The sequence below is a fragment of the Schistocerca nitens genome, chromosome 4, assembly GCF_023898315.1.
Source record: "Schistocerca nitens isolate TAMUIC-IGC-003100 chromosome 4, iqSchNite1.1, whole genome shotgun sequence".
In the NCBI taxonomy this organism is placed as follows: domain Eukaryota; kingdom Metazoa; phylum Arthropoda; class Insecta; order Orthoptera; family Acrididae; genus Schistocerca; species Schistocerca nitens.
This window is the reverse complement of record NC_064617.1, coordinates 224043616-224063646: the sequence shown is the minus strand read 5'-3', so window position 1 is coordinate 224063646 and position 20031 is coordinate 224043616. Positions and strand designations below refer to the sequence as shown.

Here is a 20031-nt window from a genome sequence, read left to right as displayed (position 1 = left end):
GTATCAGTAATTTATTTTTCCAGGGCTCATTCGACAATGATACAGAATCAGTCAGTTTAATGTGAGAAAAACAAATCATATACAGAGATATGAGTATGTGTTTACTGAGAAGATAATAGGAGAAGACAGGTGGTTGGCTGCAACCATTTGAAGAACCCATTCACAAACAAGATAGTTTTCAAAACCATAGTTCAGTGAATTCTGGTTTATTGTTTATTGGACTTTGAGACATACTAGGTAGAGTTAATAGAAGATAGAGAGAATATTCAAAGGAAAGCTAACGTGTATGTTCAGTCACCAGTTTTTTTGGTCACCACGAGACTAACACAGAAATAGCCAACCAGATGTTACAAGACAGTTATATGTGACAGGAATTCCAAGAAGGTACTTCACAACATGAGTCAATTACAATTTCTTCAATGTACATCTCTCAAAAGGATTAGAATTACAATTTCTTCAACATACACCTCACAAAAGGGCCATGATGGTTAAACAGAATAATTTTCATTTATACAGAAATTTACAGAAACCCATTCTTCCTATGGAATATTTGAGTGTGGAATGACTGGGAAAGGGGGAATGATAGTGTACATGTTGTACCTGCAGCACAAGGAATGTACACATAAGAATGGAGATATCAGCAAGTACCTTTGTTATGATATCTTACAATTTAAACTGCATTTCTGTGTGTTAATATGCCAGCATCTAATATATGTAAGCAGTAAACTCTGGTAAAATTGGTGAAAGAGGATACTGGTTACACATGAAAAGTTGGACATCACCAACCAAAGGTATCAGATAATTCACTTTTATCTAGGAAGTAGTTGCTATTCATTTGTACAGTATGGGCAAATGCAGTGAGAATGTATTGGATCTATAATACCAAAATGATTATATATGAAAACAAAGATGATGTGACTTACCAAACAAAAGTGCTGGCAGGTTGATAGACACACAAACATACACACAAACTTCAAGCTTTCGCAACCAGTGGTTGCTTCATCAGGAAAGAGGGAAGGAGAGGGAAAGATGAAAGGATGTGGGTTTTAAGGGAGAGGGTAAGGAGTCATTCCAATCCCGGGAGCGGAAAGACTTACCTTAGGGGGAAAAAAGGACGGGTAAACAATCGCGCGCACACACACACACACACACACACACACACACACACACACACACACACACACACACATCCATCCGCACATATACAGACACAAGCAGATGTTTGTAAAGGCAAAGAGTTTGGGCAGAGATGTCAGTCGAGGCGGAAGTACAGAAGCAAAGATGTTGTTGAATGACAGGTGAGGTATTAGCAGCGGCAACTTGAAATTAGCGTAGGTTGAGGCCTGGCGGGTAACGAGAAGAGAGGATATACTGAAGGGCAAGTTCCCATCTCCGGAGTTCTGACAGGTTGGTGTTAGTGGGAAGTATCCAGATAACCCGGACGGTGTAACACTGTGTCAAGATGTGCTGGCCGTGCACCAAGGCATGTTTAGCCACAGGGTGATCCTCATTACCAACAAACACTGTCTGCCTGTGTCCATTCATGCGAATGGACAGTTTGTTGCTGGTTATTCCCACATAGAAAGCTTCACAGTGTGGGCAGGTCAGTTGGTAAATCACGAGGGTGCTTTCACACGTGGCTCTGCCTTTGATCGTGTACACCTTCCGGGTTACAGGACTGGAGTAGGTGGTGGTGGGAGGGTGCATGGAACAGGTTTTACACCGGGGGCGGTTACAAGGGTAGGAGCCAGAGGGTAGGGAAGGTGGTTTGGGGATTTCATAGGGATGAAATAATAGGTTACGAAGGTTAGGTGGACGACGGAAAGACACTCTTGGTGGAGTGGGGAGGATTTCATGAAGGATGGATCTCATTTCTGGGCAGGATTTGAGGAAGTCGTATCCCTGCTGGAGAGCCACATTCAGAGTCTGATCCAGTCCCAGAAAGTATCCTGTCACAAGTGGGGCACTTTTGGGGTTCTTCTGTGGGAGGTTCTGGGTTTGAGGGGATGAGGAAGTGGCTCTGGTTATTTGCTTCTGTACCAGGTCAGGAGGGTAGTTGTGGGATGCGAAAGCTGTTTTCAGGTTGTTGGTGTAATGGTTCAGGGATTCCTGACTGGAGCAGATTCGTTTGCCACAAAGACCTAGGCTGTAGGGAAGGGACCGTTTGATGTGGAATGGGTGGCAGCTGTCATAATGGAGGTACTGTTGCTTGTTGGTGGGTTTGATGTGGACGGATGTAAGAAGCTGGCCATTGGACAGATGGAGGTCAACGTCAAGGAAAGTGGCATGGGATTTGGAGTAGGACCAGGTGAAATTGATGGAGGAAATTTTGGAGTTCTTCTTCACTGTGAGTCCAGATCATGAAGATGTCATCAATAAATCTGTACCAAACTTTGGGTTGGCAGGCCTGAGTAACCAAGAAGGCTTCCTCTAAATGACCCATGAATAGGTTGGCGTACGAGGGGGCCATCCTGGTACCCATGGCTGTTCCCTTTAATTGTTGGTATGTCTTGCCTTCGAAAGTGAAGAAGTTGTGGGTCAGGATGAAGCTGGCTAAGGTAATGAGGAAAGAGGTTTTAGGTAGGGTGGCAGGTGATCAGCGTGAAAGGAAGTGCTCCATCGCATCGAGGCCCTGGACGTGCGGAATATTTGTGTATAAGGAAGTGGCATCAATGGTTACAAGGATGGTTTCCGGGGGTTACAGATTGGGTAAGGGTTCCAGGTGTTCGAGAAAGTGGTTGGTGTCTTTGATGAAGGATGGGAGACTGCATGTAATGGGTTGAAGGTGTTGATCTACGTAGGCAGAGATACGTTCTGTGGGGGCTTGGTAACCAGCTACAATGGGGCGGCCAGGATGATTGGGTTTGTGAATTTTAGGAAGAAGGTAGGGGTGTGGGGTGTCGGTGGGGTCAGGAGGTTGATGGAGTCAGGTGAAAGGTTTTGTAGGGGGCCTAAGGTTCTGAGGATTCCCTGAAGCTCCGCCAGGACATCAGGAATGGGATTACCTTGGCAAATTGTAGTGTTGTCTGAAAGCTGACGCAGTCCCTCAGCCACATAGTCCCGACGATCAAGTACCACAGTCGTGGAACCCTTGTCCGCTGGAAGAATGACGATGGATCGGTCAGCCTTCAGATCACGGATAGCCTGGGCTTCAGCAGTGGTGATGTTGGGAGTAGGATTAAGGTTTTTTAAGAACAATTGAGAGGCAAGGCTGGAAGTCAGAAAATCCTGGAAGGTTTGGAGAGGGTGATTTTGAGGAAGAGGAGGTGGGTCCCGCTGTGACGGAGGATGGAACTGTTCCAGGCAGGGTTCAATTTGGATAGTGTCTTGGGGAGTTGGATCATTAGGAGTAGGATTAGGATCATTTTTCTTCGTGGCAAAGTGATATTTACAGCAGAGAATACGAGTGTAGGATAGTAAATCTTTGATGAGGGCTGTTTGGTTGATTCTGGGAGTGGGGCTGAAGGTGAGGCCTTTGGATAGGACGGAGGTTTCAGATTGGGAGAGAGGTTTGGAGGAAAGGTTAACTACTGAATTAGGGTGTTGTGGTTCCAGATTGTGTTGATTGGAATTTTGAAGTTTTGGAGGGAGTGGAGCTGGAAGTGGGAGATTGAGTAGATGGGAGAAGACTGGGTTTGTGTGCAATGAGAGGAGGTTGAGGTTTGCTGGAAAGGTTGTGAAGGGTGAGTGAGTTGCCTTTCCGGAGGTGGGAAATCAGGAGATTGGATAGTTTTTTGAGGTAGAGGGTGGCATGCTGTTCTAACTTGCGGTTGGCCTGTAGGAGGGTGCTCTGAACGGCTGATGGGGATGTGGGAGAGGAAAGATTGAGGACTTTTATTAAGGATAGGAGTTGACGGGTGTGTTCATTGGCTGAGTTGATGTGTAGATGAAGGATTAGGTGGGTGAGGGCAATGGATTGTTCAGTTTGGAACTGGTATAGGGACTGATGGAAAGAAGGGTTACAGCCAGAGATGGGAACTTTAAGTGTGATGCCTTTGGGGGTAATGCCAAATGTCAGACAAGCCTGAGAAAATAAAATATGGGAGCATAATCTGGCTAGGGCGAAGGCATGTTTGCGGAGGGAATGTAAATAAAACTTAATGGGGTCGTTGTGTGGGTGTTGTGAGGGTGACATGGTATTAGAAGGTGGAAAGTGTAACATGAATGAAAATGAAAATAAAAACATATGGGGAGAGATAAAGGTGAACTAGAAAGTAACTGGAGATTTGGTGTGAAAAAAGGCGAAAAAGTGTTGGTTAAAGCCGGGCTATGTTGATCCTGTGGTGAACTTGGGTTGGTAGACAACGATGTGCACAAAGGTTAGGTGGTTGTGTTGCCTCCGAAACATGTTAAAGGGTAGAGAAATTCGGGAAAATTTCGAAAAAACTGTATGTAAATGTATTAAAAGGAGTGGTTTTGTGGTGGCAGATTATGAAAATGAGGTTAACAATTGTCTGACGAAGAAATAATGACGTTAAAACCTGTGGGAAGCGGCTAAAAATGATCAGTGATGTGGGAAAAACGGGAATGGAAATAAAGCGAAAGTTATTAGAACTAGCCGAAATGGTTGTTTAATAGGTGAAAGGAACTGTTTGTGAACTGGAAACGGTGGATTTTATAGCAGCGGTAGTGTTGAAAGCGGATTTTTGTTATGGTTTGGAAGTGGGTTATGTATTATTGAGTATATATAGGCAGGATAAAATTGTATGGTAGATTACGGTAAAAAGGAGAGGGTGAATACAAAGTGAAGCTACTTGCGACAACAGAAAGAGAAAATAAGATGACAGGAAAGATTTCGAAATGCAACAGTGACAATAACAAACGTAATTGTTGGGTTCAAATTAATGATATGAATATAATAGAGGGAAACATTCCACGTGGGAAAAATATATCTAAAAACAAAGATGATGTGACTTACCAAACTAAAGCGCTGGCAAGTTGATAGACACACAAACAAACATATATAGGAAGATAATGTGGTGGTGGTGGTGGTGGTGGTGGTGGTGGTGGTGGGAGGAGGGAGCGGGGTGGCATCACAAAGAAGGTGCAAAATATGCCCAATGATTTATCATCTTACTCTAATGTATGAACTTACCTTACTTACCCTACAGTACTTAAAAATGCACATCCAGTTCCCATGGAAAGGCAACAATTAAAAATCATCTGTAGTAACTTAAGAGCCCCATACATTTATTTTCAGCTGTCACACCATGTTATTAGATGCTATGGTTAAGACAGCAGAGTTGCATTTGAGAGGATCAAGCTACAAATCTCCACTCAGACATCCTAAAGTTCGTTTTCAGTGGTTTCCCTGATTTGAGAAAGTTGAAAACCAGGATGCTACTTGAAAAATGCATAACTGATTTACTTTCCTAATCAGAGCATATGTGCCATCTCTTAATGACCATATTTTTGACTGGATATTAAACCCTAATCATCCTGCCTTTCGGCAGACCTCTTGATGCTGTCTCAGTGTTGGGCAGTGCAAACGTATCACATTCAATATTGCTTGAATTTTCTATTATAACTGGTGGTTTCAAATTGGGCTAATGTTGTATTATGTTTTTATTTCATGTAGTCTATTAGAGAGCTGCTGTTATAATCATAAAAGTTATCAGTGACAAATGCCATACCCAATAATTTAGTAACAAGAGGTTCAAACTGTATAAGCAGTGGCTGCATCAGAAAAAAATCAGATACGGTGAGATTAGTAAGTAACATCGCACCATGCTGGCAAACTGATTAAATTGTTAACATTATGGTATGAGCCTCACGAACCAACCAATAGGTGACATCACTAACAACATGGAAACATTAGAAAAACAAAAACCCTCAAAGTAAAGGAATAAGGATTTTAATACCCTGAAACATACTAAAATCTTGGAAAAATCAGATCCCAATAAAAAACAGCCATTTTCACCAGGAATGTATTTGTAATGAAGGACTACACTATATATAAGAGTGGCATCTTCCATGCTGTCTTCACAACTTAGCCTGACCCTCAGCATAGAGAATGATAGTTTGACTATCACCTTAACCATCATAAAAAAATGTGCAAAACAGAACAACAACAGTATTGCAGTCTTCAGTATAAGTGTCATCACTGATAGGCATTTGTAGATCTATAGACGTACAACACAATCTAAGATACCAACCCACAACAATTAAATGACTTATTGTTAAAGAATACAATGCCTTCATAACCAATACATAAAAATAAAACCATTACAGACACCAATTACATAACATATGATATACCAGTTAAAAGAATACATTGGTGGTTCTTATTTTTCTCTAGATCCAACAAGACAATGGCTGTTGCATTAGTAATGTGCAGGGGCTTATTTTTGGTGATTTATTTCACAGGAGATGGAGAGGGATTTTCCTCTGGACCATCAGGAAGCAAGAGTCGAAATTTATTTTTCTCTATTCAGTAATATCTGTTGCCTGTTTAGCATCTTGAACAGCCTATTACTCTACATACTTTTAACCAAACTGATTGCGTGCCCATACAGCATGATATACTGTTAGGCTAGACGGACAAGATGTCGTTATTGAAATACCAGATACATACACAATAATATTCATAACTTCTCAGTATTTATATTTGATGGAACATTTGATGAATTGATGAAAACATTGAATTACTATGAATTATTGAGAGAATAAAGAAATAATAAAACATTAAAGGAACTTCAGAATCACACACTTACTTTATTAGTGCAGGAAGATAGATGACTTTAGCAATAACCATACAAAGTTGAAAAGTGCCTTAGATACGATTTTTGAAACAGCCTCATGTGTAAGAGTCGTGGACTAAAAATTATATTTATTCATTCTTTGATCATTTTGTGCAGTGATATATACAAGTTGGTTTGAAAAGACGTTTACAATACACAGAATATAAGTAATATCACCAGTACTAATGCCACCTGGTGGTGCTAAGAATATGTGGCACAGGTGTTGACAAAGGACAAATTGTGTTATGGCAGGAGCAAACATTGCTCAAACAGCAAATCTGGTTGGCAGGTCATATGTTACTGTCATGAGCATGTATGGAATGTAGTTGAAGGTCATTGAAACCACAAGTAGGGGACAAGGTGTTAAATGTCCACCACTGATCATAGAATGAGTAGGCTGAGGGCTTATCCACTCTGTAAAACAGGCAGGTGGCAATCTACAGTGTATCAGATGACAGAGTACCTTCCAGTGCATCTTGTTGAACTTGGGGCTTTGCATCAGACAACCCCTAAGTGTTCCTATGTTGAACCAACGACATTGCCAATTATGACTGCAGTTGGCATAGGATCATCTATATAGGGCCACAGATCAACGGAAATATTTTGCCTGGTTTGATGAATCCCATGTCTTGTTACACCAGGCCAATCGTCATATCTGGATACACTGTTATCCAGGCAAATGGCTGCTCAAAACATACACCTTGCCATGGACACAGGCCAGTTAGTTCATTAATATACTGTGGAGGGAGGGGGGTCGTTCACCTGGGCTTCCATGTTACCTGTGATAGTAATAAAAGGCACCCTTACAACTGAGGACTACATAAATGTTTTGTGGGCCATCTGCATCCCTTCATACCCGATATCTTTCTCGACAGAAGTGGCATCTTCCAGTAGAATAGTTGTGCATGTCAGAAGGCCTGATTTGTGCTACAGTGGTTTGAGGAGCACGACAGTGAACTCAATTTGATGTCTTGGTCACCAGACTCACCTGATGTGTGCCCAATAAACACATCTTTGATGCTGTGGGCACAAGCTCCATGCTCACAAACCTCCGACCTGTTATTTAAGGAATTACGTGAGTTGTGTGTAGACATTGGTGGCACATACCTCTGGAAAACTACAGCACCCATAAGACATAACAATACAGTATTTACTCATCATTTTGTTCAATAATTCAATGTTTTCCTCCATCTTAAATTATGATCTAACCAAATTGCCTGAAACATTGTGCAACATGTTTGTTTATCACTAAAGTGCCTTTAATTCTAGCATGATATTGTATCAGGCTATTGTTCTTACACCCCTAAAGCTCATCTATATCATTCTCTTGTCATTTACCACTGTGCTATTGTTGTAGACCATTTTCTGTATCTGTCGTAGTTAGAGAGACCTCTGCTGTGAATCATCTTCATTGCATTCTTTTTAATTAAAAGGCTAATATCATCTGCAAACAACACTGGCTCTGCTGTCAGTAAATTACATAGGAAATCATTTATAAAATCAAGAGTAACAGAAGGTCTAAAATAGATTGACAGAAAGATTCAACTTAAACCAGTTGTAGGCAACTAGTTTGGATACCATGTGTGTATAATTTTCTTAGCAGCAGTGTGTAATTGATCAGATCAAAGCTTTTAGATAGTGTTTAATTCATCTTGGTCTGTAGCTTTCAGGGTAAGTTAGGTAACGTTTCATGCATGAGAATTCAGTTATTTTAGGAAACTGGTCTATCATTTTGTGAGTGTTGTCTCTCATCCTAGTTACAAACATGTAAGCCAATAAAAAAAAAAGAGCCACACATGAGAATAAGCGTAGTGTAACAACAGTTACTCTTCTATTTGCAAGTGAATTTCTTTCAAAAGACATACTTATAAGGTGCAGCTTTGAGGGACGTTTCAGCAGGGCTTGCAGATTGGTATTGATTTCTTTTGATAAAAAGATGATTAACAGTACAAAATTCTGTAGTCCATTAAATTTTCATGATTTTGAGATATTGCTGAAGTAATGTGCCTGTTATCTAGCAAAAAGTTTTTCAGAGTATTTACTGCTTCACTGTGGAGAAAAGCAGTTAGCAAATATCTATTGTAGCATTCATTCTGATGAATTTTTGCCAGTATACAAAATATCACAAATTGCCAACTATTTTTATTTATTTTTCAATTCAGTGTACTTTACCAACAACTGTTCACTTTAAGATATTTTATTTTATTTCTATTGGTCCATTACAGCTAGGGGACATTGGCTGGTACGTACTTTTCAATTCAATGAACTTTACCAACAGCCGTTTGGCTGTAGTTGGCATAGAGTTATCAAGCCGTACGGCTGTTGGTAAAGTTCATTGAATTAAAAGTACAAACTAGCCGATGTCCCTGGCAGTAATGGACCAACAGAGATTTTTATTTATTTTTTAATTTTTACTGGTGTTTTCAAAATGCACTACATCTTTTCAAGGATACCAAAATAAACCCTTTCATATTGTTGAAAATCTGTAACAATTAAAATGAGTAGATTGGCACTCATGCATAGAGGTGGTGTTTTGTGGCTGACAAGTGTAGTGAGAGGAGACTGCTAGATATTATCTATCACCTATCATATCTTACCCTCCAGAGATGATGGTTGACATGTGTTTGTGGGTGTGTGTCTACATTTGATGAAGGACTTAGTCTGATAGCTGATAATATCTAGCAGTCTTTTTCTATTTGCCTGTGTGCCATTCAGTGCCTCCTCTGTGTGATGAGTAGCAATTTAACCATTTTAGTTGTTCTTGTTCCATCACAATTTTCCATTGTTAACAAAAATTTTGTAGTGTACTTACTTTTACCGTAGTTCAAATGATAGTTATTGTGTTTTTATCCATGTGTACATATGTTTTGATCTGTCGGTTCCCAGAAGAATCAGTACATAATGTCTGTTAACAGGTACTCGAAACATGTTTCCAGAAGTATACTCTACCACAGCTCTTTCTGAATTTCAATGGAGGAAAAGACTGCACTGTTCTTTTGCATTTGGTGCATGCAGTAATGCAAAAGCATTTTCCAAATAAAAACTCTGATGTCAAATTATTGACTTTGTACATAAGACCAGATGACCCTTTTCCTGAAGTGGAGGCCTTCATTGAAGAAAGTGTTCAGAGGTAATATATTAGAAATATTCATTGTTGCTCCTAAAATGGCGGAAAAACCTTTGCTTGTTATGATGTAATTGTTTTACCCAGTGAGCTGAATTAGTATAAAATTCTTGCATTTCCACCCAGGTGAGCTAATTGAAAATGTGTGATGTATAGGTTAGTATACAGTAGTTGAACAGCGGCTCCAAGTTCAGATTCAGCATCACTCACTATGACATTCATACTTCAGAAACAACTGTTCTAGGACATGATTATGCAGACACTCTTTAAAGGTGCAACTTTTCACTTGTTGAAACATTTGGTAATAAAATTGTATGGAGCTGGAGCTGCTACTTAAATACTGTAAACCTTTAGAGATGCTGTCCATACTTGTGTCTTAAAGTAACCATAGTCAAAACAATTCATATTGTGAAGAGTGTCACTCTCCTTGTCTGGCACCTGTGTGATCTAAATGTAGGCAGTGCTACCTCCTTTCAGTGTTGTGGGGCAGGTGGATGGAGTGGAGAGACTCCTATTCAATCCTGGCACAAAGTAAATCAGGCCGTACCTGACATACCATCTTTATGTTCTTTGCAAGGTTGACTTAAATGTATTATGGCCAATAACAGTCCCCACCAGTGCTCAGTTATTATTCTCTGTATGCCTATCAACAGCTCTGCTTAGGACCTGATACCATCCATTAAGCATTGTGAATGCACTTAATTGAGAGACATGCAGATGGGACACGAGGTGCAGGCTGACACTGGTCACGTTTGAAGTTGAGTGTGGCCATCTGCCCTGCTCCCATCCCTACCCTCACCTATAAGACACAGATGTCACCCTGAAACTTCGGTAGATGTTTGTGAAAGTGACTTTCATTGCAAATTTGTGCCTTCTTAATGAGCTTATATGTTGAGAAATCTGAGAAATTTATACTGAACTGTTTCTTATTTTTAAGTTATGTATTTTTCCCCACATTTTTATTACATTTTAGGTCATATTCTGGTAGTCACTTATGTTATGTGTATCTTTTAAGATCATATTAATTCATGCATATTGCAGCCTTGGAAATGTTAAGTTGCACTCTTTTGACAGTTATTCTGCAGACTGTTATGTTTCCGTGTTATATATTCCTCCACACTGTGTGTGTTTTTCATCAAACAGCCTCAGCAACACAATTATGGAATTAAAGCTTAAGATCTGTGGAGCACACACAGATGCATGAAAGCATAAGATAAAGCTACTAAGTTATGTAAAATGCCAGTATAAACGGTTGGAAAGAAAACTCAGACTCTTGAAAGTGAAAGGTTCCTTTTCAAAAACAAAATATAAAGCACAAATGAGAGAAATTTGTAGGTAGCTAGAAAAGATAAAAAGGGGAAAGGGAAATCATTTGAACCACATAAATGATGGAGAGGCGAATGATACACAGGACAGAATGTAAATTGTAGCAAGCAGTAATTAAAGTTTAGCATGAATGTTAACTGTCATATTACAACTTTCTACTTTATCTGAATGACCTGAATGTTACTTGATGTGGAATTCCAGTAATTTGTTTATGTCTTATGTTTCTGACAACTTCCTAAAATTTTGACTTTCCATTTTTATTTATTAATTTTTTTAATTTCCACAATACTTTTCACTGTTGAAATCCTTACCTCCAAAACTGAAAGAAGAATCTCATTTGCTGCACCCTTCTGATTTTTCTGCTGTTACATTCTGCACTTTTACTATTTCTGAAATAAATTCACATTCATAATTTGTTATTTTTATTATATAGTCATATAATTCAAGTGTACACGGTGTCCTCAGTACATTTATTTTGTTTCCAGTATGAGTTGTTGTATTGGTTTCTCTCCCCATTTTGTCAATGCACTTGTGGCTATACTGTTCAGTTTGCAACACTGATTGCAGAATTATTTCCAGATATTGTTAGTCTTCACCATATTGTTTCCATACATATTACTGTGCCACAAATGCCAAATTTTGAGAAATAGTCTGTGGTATCTGAACAGGCAGGCAGCATCTGACTAATTTAATTATTTCAGTCATGTAAAGATAGGAACTTCTACTTATCAGGCAGCTGCAGGCATAAGCCCAAACCAATGGTATCACATATGCTAGTTTCTGAGATGCTTTTTCTGAGCTGTATTACAGCTGTTTGTAGCTTTATTTATCTTATTTAATACTTTCTGGTTCTTGTGTTCAGTTCATCAGTATGCAGTTTTCATTGGCTCCTTGTAGGATGATTTATGTTAAGTTTTATTTCTGTCTGACCTGTCATTCCATTCATCATCAGTAGCAGCATCCATTTGACAATATGAAATCCACAGGCAGATAAAGACCTTTAGACTTTTCCTTGTTCTATCAGTTCCAGCTATACACATACACATTACTTTTCTATGTTTAACAATGTTGTCTACTCTCCTTACTTTAGGTTATCATCTTGGTGTTTTCTTACCCTTTAGATGGAAGCAAAGATCTTCCTTGATGCATGTACCATTTACATCCCTAGTTATTTGTCTCACCCATCTCCATATCATTTTCATTACTGTCATTATTATATCTTCCATTCCAGTCTGTCCAGTGTTTCATTTATTTTCCGGGCTCTTGTAGTAATTCCCAACAGGTATCTGTTCATTGCTTGTTGATCAGTGCAGATTTTTTGAAAGATTTGTGCATTGAAAATCCATATTATTCCCGTAAGCCGAAACTGGCAGCACACAGATCAAACTTTATGTTTCGGGCACAAAGTAAGCCTTGAAAACTCTATTTAGTTTACCAATAACACTTTATGGCATTATCTGATGGAAGCTTATCAGGGTGAACGGGATACTAAACAACCAGCTAATTAGCTGTGCAAGAACACCACGATAGCATCCAGCACAATTTTTCCGTGTTTTGCTATATCATACAATGTGTTTCTGACCCTGCACATCATGTGCATTATTATTCATACTTTCTGTGTATTGAATAGTCACATACACAACTGTAAAATATGGATAAAATTAAAAAGCGTCAATACCAAGATTGTCTGAGCTGCTTAGAAGGCATCTTCCCCTTTGGTGGACTGGGGACTGTCTCTCTACAATAAGTGGCAGCTATCAGCAGAAAATCTTGTAGTCTTTCATGAATCAAGGGTAAAAGCCTCTACTGCAATTAAATGTTACAGTAGCAGATGTGGCAGAAATTCCTGAATTCACTCAACCATTCTACTTCAACAACCATAGTAAGAAAGTTAATCAGAAGGAAGACCACGGTCACTGCTATGCCGAAAAGTGGGGAGGGGGGGGGGGGGAGGGAACTCAGTCCTCTTTCAGTGACATGTTCTGAGAAATAGCTGATTTTTTTTGCCAGATAATGTCTAATAATACCCAAGATTCCACTTTCTGATTTCATAAAGAGGTTGTGGAAAGGGAGCACTTGTACTTCAACTCCATCAACCAGGAATTTTACAAATGTCACTTCCTAATTTACAGCTTATCAATGGGACATTAAACCCTAATCATTCTTCTTGCCCTGCCTTCTCCACATGGGTATTGAGATCCTGTGCATCAATGTCTAATGATACAGCTTCAGGGCCGAATACATACATTATGATCTATCTCCCAAAGAGTTCTACATTGTCATCTACCTATCACAGTGTTGCTGTGATGACACAGATGGTGAACCACCATTTGGTGTTGCTTCTTGGTACCAGTATTTCCTCATCCCCTCTTAGAGGTAGTTGAGGAGGCACTGTTCAACTTTTGACAGCCTAACTCACATTGAGGCTGTTATATAAGAGCCGTTTCTATTCAGGCAACACTTCATTTGCATCTTCTTCAACACTAAAAAAAAGCTTATGATACCTCTTGGTAATATGACATCTTCATTTTTTATGGAAAACTCCACTGGTGCATTTATGGCTCACTCAGTGATTAATTTTATGGATGATAAGTAATGAAAGTGGATCCTGCCAGTTGGATATTAACAGCATTACTGCCCTTACTGTTGCAAGCCATTATACATTATCATGCTACAAATCTAAATACATAATTTGTGCATGTTCCATCTGAAGATGAGTCTGAAGAGAATCATGAATTAGTTTATTGAAATAAATAAATATTTCACGAGTGACTGGCCGGATTTATCTGTATTTGTATTCAATTAATATGGAGTCCCAGTGTTCTAAAATATCTGTTATGGTAAGATTAATCTGAACCATAGGGTGTGATGTGATCTATTAATGTCACACCAGTGATTTTATGATTTGTCCAGCCATTCGCAATTACGTAGGGTGAGGATTAATATTTGCAAAGTGTTTCATTTTCCAGAACAGGTACCAGCCTGTTGAATGAAAAAGGGGAGTGTGGGGTGGGGGGTGTTCTGCTAATACATATGATAGATAGTATAGTATCATTTTCTCATGGATTCTACAAATGTGGGATGTGAAAGATACAGGGTGGAAGCATCCAGGATTGTTAGATGTGTTTGCTGATTTGAGCATAGTGATGATCTTTGCTTTCCTCCAGACATTAGGGAGCTCTCCACTTTTGTTGAAGAGTTCTTGTAGTTGTTGTATGGTTTTAGTTCCCAAATGTTTTTTTTAGGATATTGTTTAAGCTTGAGTCTTCCTTACTTTAGAGTTGGTTTGTAATTGCCCTGTTTAACCCACGTGTGGTGAGGGGGCAAGAGGTGCTTGTAGTTTCTTCTTCTTCTTCATTCCTAGTTACTTTGGAATTTGGCTTGGAGGGTTTCCAAATGGTTTTCTGTTTTCCAAAAGCTGGTTGGCAATTTGTTTTGTTCCTAGAAGCTTACAGCCTCATTTAGATAGTATACTTTCCAACTACAGTTCAGGAAAACATCAGCACAATCATAGACAGTATCTGTGTAGCTTCTTCTCTACTTGATGGGTGCAATGTGAGAAAAATTAATAATGGGTTGTCAGACAATGATTTACAAATGGTAACATTGACAGCAATAAAGGCAGAGTCATATCCCAAGGTAGTAAAAGAAAGACTTAGAGATAAGAAGCCATTTGCAGAGCAGACATTTAAGGCCAGTCTCAGAGGTCTAACGTGGCAAGAAGTCTACAATACAGATGATTTGAATGACAAATATAATACATTTCTTCAAACCTTTATCACTTTCCTGTTAATAGCACTTTCCTGTTAATAGCACTTTTCTGTTAATAGCACTTTCCTGTTAATAATAATAGGTATTAATATTAATTATAGGTGTTAATATTAATATATGTAGCACTAATAAACATCCGATTAGGATGACTAATGGCATTAGAATATAAGTAGGGGAAAACGGGACCTGTATCATAATATAAAGGACTGTTACAGAATTTTACTACAGGCAATACTGCAAAGTGCTGAGGGCTATCACACAGGCTAAAACATTGCATTACACCAAGAGACTAGAAAGCCTGCAGAACAAAATTAAAACCATTTGATATCAGAGTGGAATATGGATGCTCAACGTATTTCACCTCTCTTGTCTCAATATGAAACTGTTAGTGATCCCCCAGAGTTGTGCAAAATATTTAATAATCACTTGTTGTCAGTAATCAGCAAGCTAAATCAAAATTTTGTTGGTACAGGTGAATATGCAGAACTCTTGAAAACTGGTGTTCCAAGGCAATTGTATCACTGCAGCTACAGTAAATCAGCAAAAATGAAACTTCATCAGTTGTTACATCATTAAAGAATAGAGACTGCCATGAGTACGATGAAATTTCAAGTAGTATCATGAAAATCGGTGTACCGTATTTTTTCCCTTTACTTAGTCACCTGTGCAATGTGTTTTTCAGGTGTGATCATTTTCCAGATTGATTAAAATAGCCATCAGTGAAACTACTTTATACCAGGATTCAAAAGATATAGTAGCCAGTTACTGGGCAAATGCTATGTATTATTTTGTGTGACACACTAGCAGGGCTATACAATCGGTATAGGGCAGTAGGCATTTTCTGTGATATATTAAAAGCATTTGATTGTATGGACCATATAATACTGGGTGGTTATAATTAAACTTTCCCTATTTAACACAATATAACATGGAAACTAGTCCTGAGTATGGGATGCATGATTTCCATGCGTCACAGTGCCACCGTCCAGTTCCAACTATAGCCATCAGGTGCCATGATCAATCACCGTGATTCATAGTCTCACACATCTGACCAGTCACAGTGGAATTGTTGACATGTCAACATGAGCTTGGACAAAAGTACCAGGGCATTATTAATGAAGCTCTATGATCAAAACAACAGTAATGCTGCAGCTGCACTTCGTGAATATTGCTGGCTGAAAGGATTATGGAAGGGCTCTTTTTCTGCACCTGCTGTGTGGAGCATCATGAAGAAGTTCAAATCAATTGGAGAACTTGACAACGCTCCAGGAAGAGGGCGATGACTGGTTGCACCACAGGTGGTTGATGAAATTGCTGTTGCTATGGCAGACAATGCTGTGTGCAATTGCCAATTGTCAAGCTATACGCGTGCTGTGTCACGACAGGTGAACATCCCTTTGTCCACTGTACGGGAGGTGCTTCTAACCATTCTCAAATGGTATTCGTATGAGATCCATATTGTACAGCAGCTTGCACCACAGGATACTCAATGACATGTTGACTTCGCTCTCCACTTTTTCGCAAGGATTGAAGTTGATGAGGGCTGATACCGGACCATCCTATGGACAGACAAAGCTCATTTTTCTCTGGTGGGTGAGGTGAACATTCTTTTTTGAACAGGTTGGAGCTCAAGGACCAAAGACGCATAATGTAACTGGCCAGCGTTACTGCAATATGGTTCGCCAGCATGTCATACCAGCCCTACAGCAGAGAGAGGCATTGAACTCAATAGTTTTCATGCAAGATGTGGCCCCACTGCACATCGCTCATGAATTCACCTACTTCTCCAAAACACATTTGGATATGATCGAATTATCAGCCAGTCACTTCCAAATGCTTATTCAGCATTATCACCCGATCTCACTCCGTGATTTCTGGTTGTGAGGTCACCTGAAGGGCAGGGTTTACCAGGGCACATACACAAATAAATTACTCCAACTAAAATAACTGTTATTTATTGTAACTCACAAAATACCTTAACATGAACTCTGTTCCAAACATATCCGCACAACAGAAATGTAGTCCTTGACAAATTATCACCAGTAGCACTGTTCTCCAGAGACTAAGTCCTTTACAGAAATGCAGTACTTGGGCTGTGGTTGTTCGAATAACAAGTAGTTTACTGACAGGACATATTCCAGTATGGCATCTCTCAATAGTCCATGGCACTTGTGGCAACTTTGTAACAATGATTGTTGGCGAACACAACTTTTGACTGTAGAATGTGATTTAAGAATGTGACTGGCTCTACAGCTCTCAGGCCATAGCTTATAACATCACACGTATGGCTAGATTGTATCCATGATTGATTGTCATTGCCAGAGGAAATGAGCTGATCATCCATTGGCTGTCCTGGCTGGATGATGTCATCACCGTCCCTTGTTGGTGTCTGTGGGAGGTGTGGCAAAGTAGTTCCTTCAATGGAGGCAACTTTCATTGAACAGTCAACCAGACTTGGATCTCTCACTATCTTGCCTGACAACTGTAAACACACTGTTGTGAGAAGGGATGTATCTGCCTGGGGTAGCTCGAAGATTCAACACTCCTCCATGTTTAACAGTGGAATTCCTTTTTCACTTCTCAATATTGACACCTTTGCTTCTTCAGTGGAGAGAGAGAGAGAGAGAGATTGATTCTGATTGGTGAACTTTAATTTCTATGCTAGAATAAAGTCCTTTGTTTTGCACATTCTGTAACAACAGAAATTCACCCAAAACAGGTGAAGGTTTTTCTTCATTTTCAACAGTGAAGGCATGAATGGATGAATTCAGATGTGCTCTTATTTCTCTTGAAAGTCTGTGAGAAGGATGTCTCAAAACAGCAAGCCACTAGTAAGACCCCTGACAAAGTCCAGTATGGTGTCAGTTAATGAAAACTTTTGGGTCTGATGTCCGATCGAAATTTTGAAATACCCACTGGCAAAAATGTTGCGTATAAAACTTGTTAAAATGTTTTATTTGAGCACTGTCACCTGGCTCGAAACATGAGTGCTTTTCATCATAAGTAGACACCGGAAAGCCTACATTTACACATGGTATCGGGTGAACAGTAGTTACAGGTGTATGAAATGCTTTGCCCATAAAGGTTATTTGGCAGGGTGGATTTTCTGTAAGGTGCTGTAAGTGAATTTGATGTATCAGGTGCCTAATTTCTTCCGTTCTCTACAGGAGAATATTATACTGGGTACAGTGCCTCAAATGGTTTCTGCTATAATCATATCATGCCTTTGGCATGTGCCAATCATTCTGGACTACTTCTTCATTGTCTACAGCATCCAATAGCACCTGTAGCTGTGGCAATTTTGGTGCCTTATAACATGCTAAGATCAGAGCTACTCATGTGGGACAGTGGCTTTGTACCCCATAGTACAGAAGTGGCTACTTGGTGTTACCCAAGTCCACTGGTAGTTGTAGTCCCCCATTACTGTCTCTTGTATCTGTTTGTTGTTACACTCATTAGTAGCCAACAATGCTCCTTCCCAGTGGTGTGTTGTTGCCTATAGCAATAGACTCTCATGGCACTGACTTTGCCTAAATTGATATACTCACTCTTGACACGGTGGCAGGTGAAAACTCTAGTTCTGTCATGACCTCAGAGACAGAGAGTCAGATGACTCAAAATTGCCATGATATGCACTAATTACATGTTTTGTTCATTGTGTCTCAGCTGTCTCACTTACAGCCAGTGCAAGGTATTACAGCATCCCAACCATGTGACTTTTTGAACTAGTCCATTAGTCACAGTGACAAAAGGATTCTATCTCCAACATAGTAGCTATCTCTTACCCAGTTGCCTGTAAGTGTAAGTGCTTCATTGGTTTTAAATACATGATGTTATATTTATGTATTACAAGCACATACTGTCATATGATGGTTGAACTGCACATTTTTTAAGCAATATGTATGAACTGAGGTGCCAGAAACCAATGCAGATAAGTGCAGTTTCCAGGTGTACGAAGTTGAGTGCTGTACTGAAAGGGCATGGGTGTCCTTTGTTGAGAGAACAAGGAAAGTAAATTGTGAGTCTGACAAGTGCTGAGTTACAGTGTCGAAAATAGGTACTAGGTCTAATTTAAGTTCTATTGCACAGTGGCCAAATGAGATAATTGCAAAGTCCAATTTTTCTGTAACTGTTGTCAGACAGTGCCTTGTGATTTGTAACTGATAAATATGAATGTGATGCAAACTCTACACTTGAAAATGTTTTAGAATTTTATCATTTTCAAGCATAATTTTGGAAAAAATCATGAATGAACTGGATAAGAAAATAGGCCTTAAGAACATGAATGAATGGGTTTCAAGATCAATTGTTCTTCTAACAGTGTATTAGCTGCTCTATATTTTACTATTTCTTTTTTACTTTTTTTACAGTTATTGGTTAACAGTGATTCATAAAGCAGAGCTAATTTATAAGGCTGTTCTGAAATGCTCAATAAACAGTACTAAAAGTCCATGCAGAAAATAAAACAGAAAAATCCGTGAAAGCGTAATCATAATTTGGGTTTGTTTTATTTTGTTTTGAAACGTCCGCCCCTGGTAGCTGAGTGGTCAGCGCGACAGACTGTCAATCCAAAGGGCCCGGGTTCGATTCCCGGCTGGGTCAGAGATTTTCTCCGCTCAGGGACTGGGTGTTGTCGTCCTAATCATTATCATTTCATCCCCATCGACGCGCAAGTCGCTAAAGTGGCGTCAAATCGAAAGACTTGCACCAGGCGAACGGTCTACCCGACGGGAGGCCCTCGTTACACGACATTTCATTTCATTTGTTTTGAAACAGAAGTAAAACTTAATTGAACTCATTTATACTTCTTCTGCTAACACTACTTCCACACGTGAAGGATGTTGACGCCTTTAGTTACTGTATTGGACAAAGCCATGACCACATTATTGCAAAGTTGTGGCTATGGGCTGTGAACTGTACAGGGATTGAAACAGTTAACCATAAATACTTGCTGAGCAGACATTCTTCGTACAGGTGCTTTTCAACAAAGGAGAACCAATAAAATGGTTTCGTAAACAGCTGATGAATACCATTCTTGGTTTTAAGGAACTAAATCTGAGGCCACAGTCA

At 39.5% G+C, this 20031-nt stretch overlaps 1 protein-coding gene across 1 annotated transcript in view; it reads left to right on the top strand.

Annotated features, from left to right (window-relative positions):
- LOC126251649 (FAD synthase-like) overlaps positions 1-20031 on the top strand; it is an 87280-nt gene that overhangs the window by 7736 nt on the left and 59513 nt on the right. Inside the window, exon 2 of the mRNA XM_049952203.1 lies at positions 9656-9870. Within this exon, the coding sequence (XP_049808160.1) occupies positions 9656-9870 (215 nt within the window). The remainder of the gene's footprint in view (positions 1-9655; positions 9871-20031) is intronic.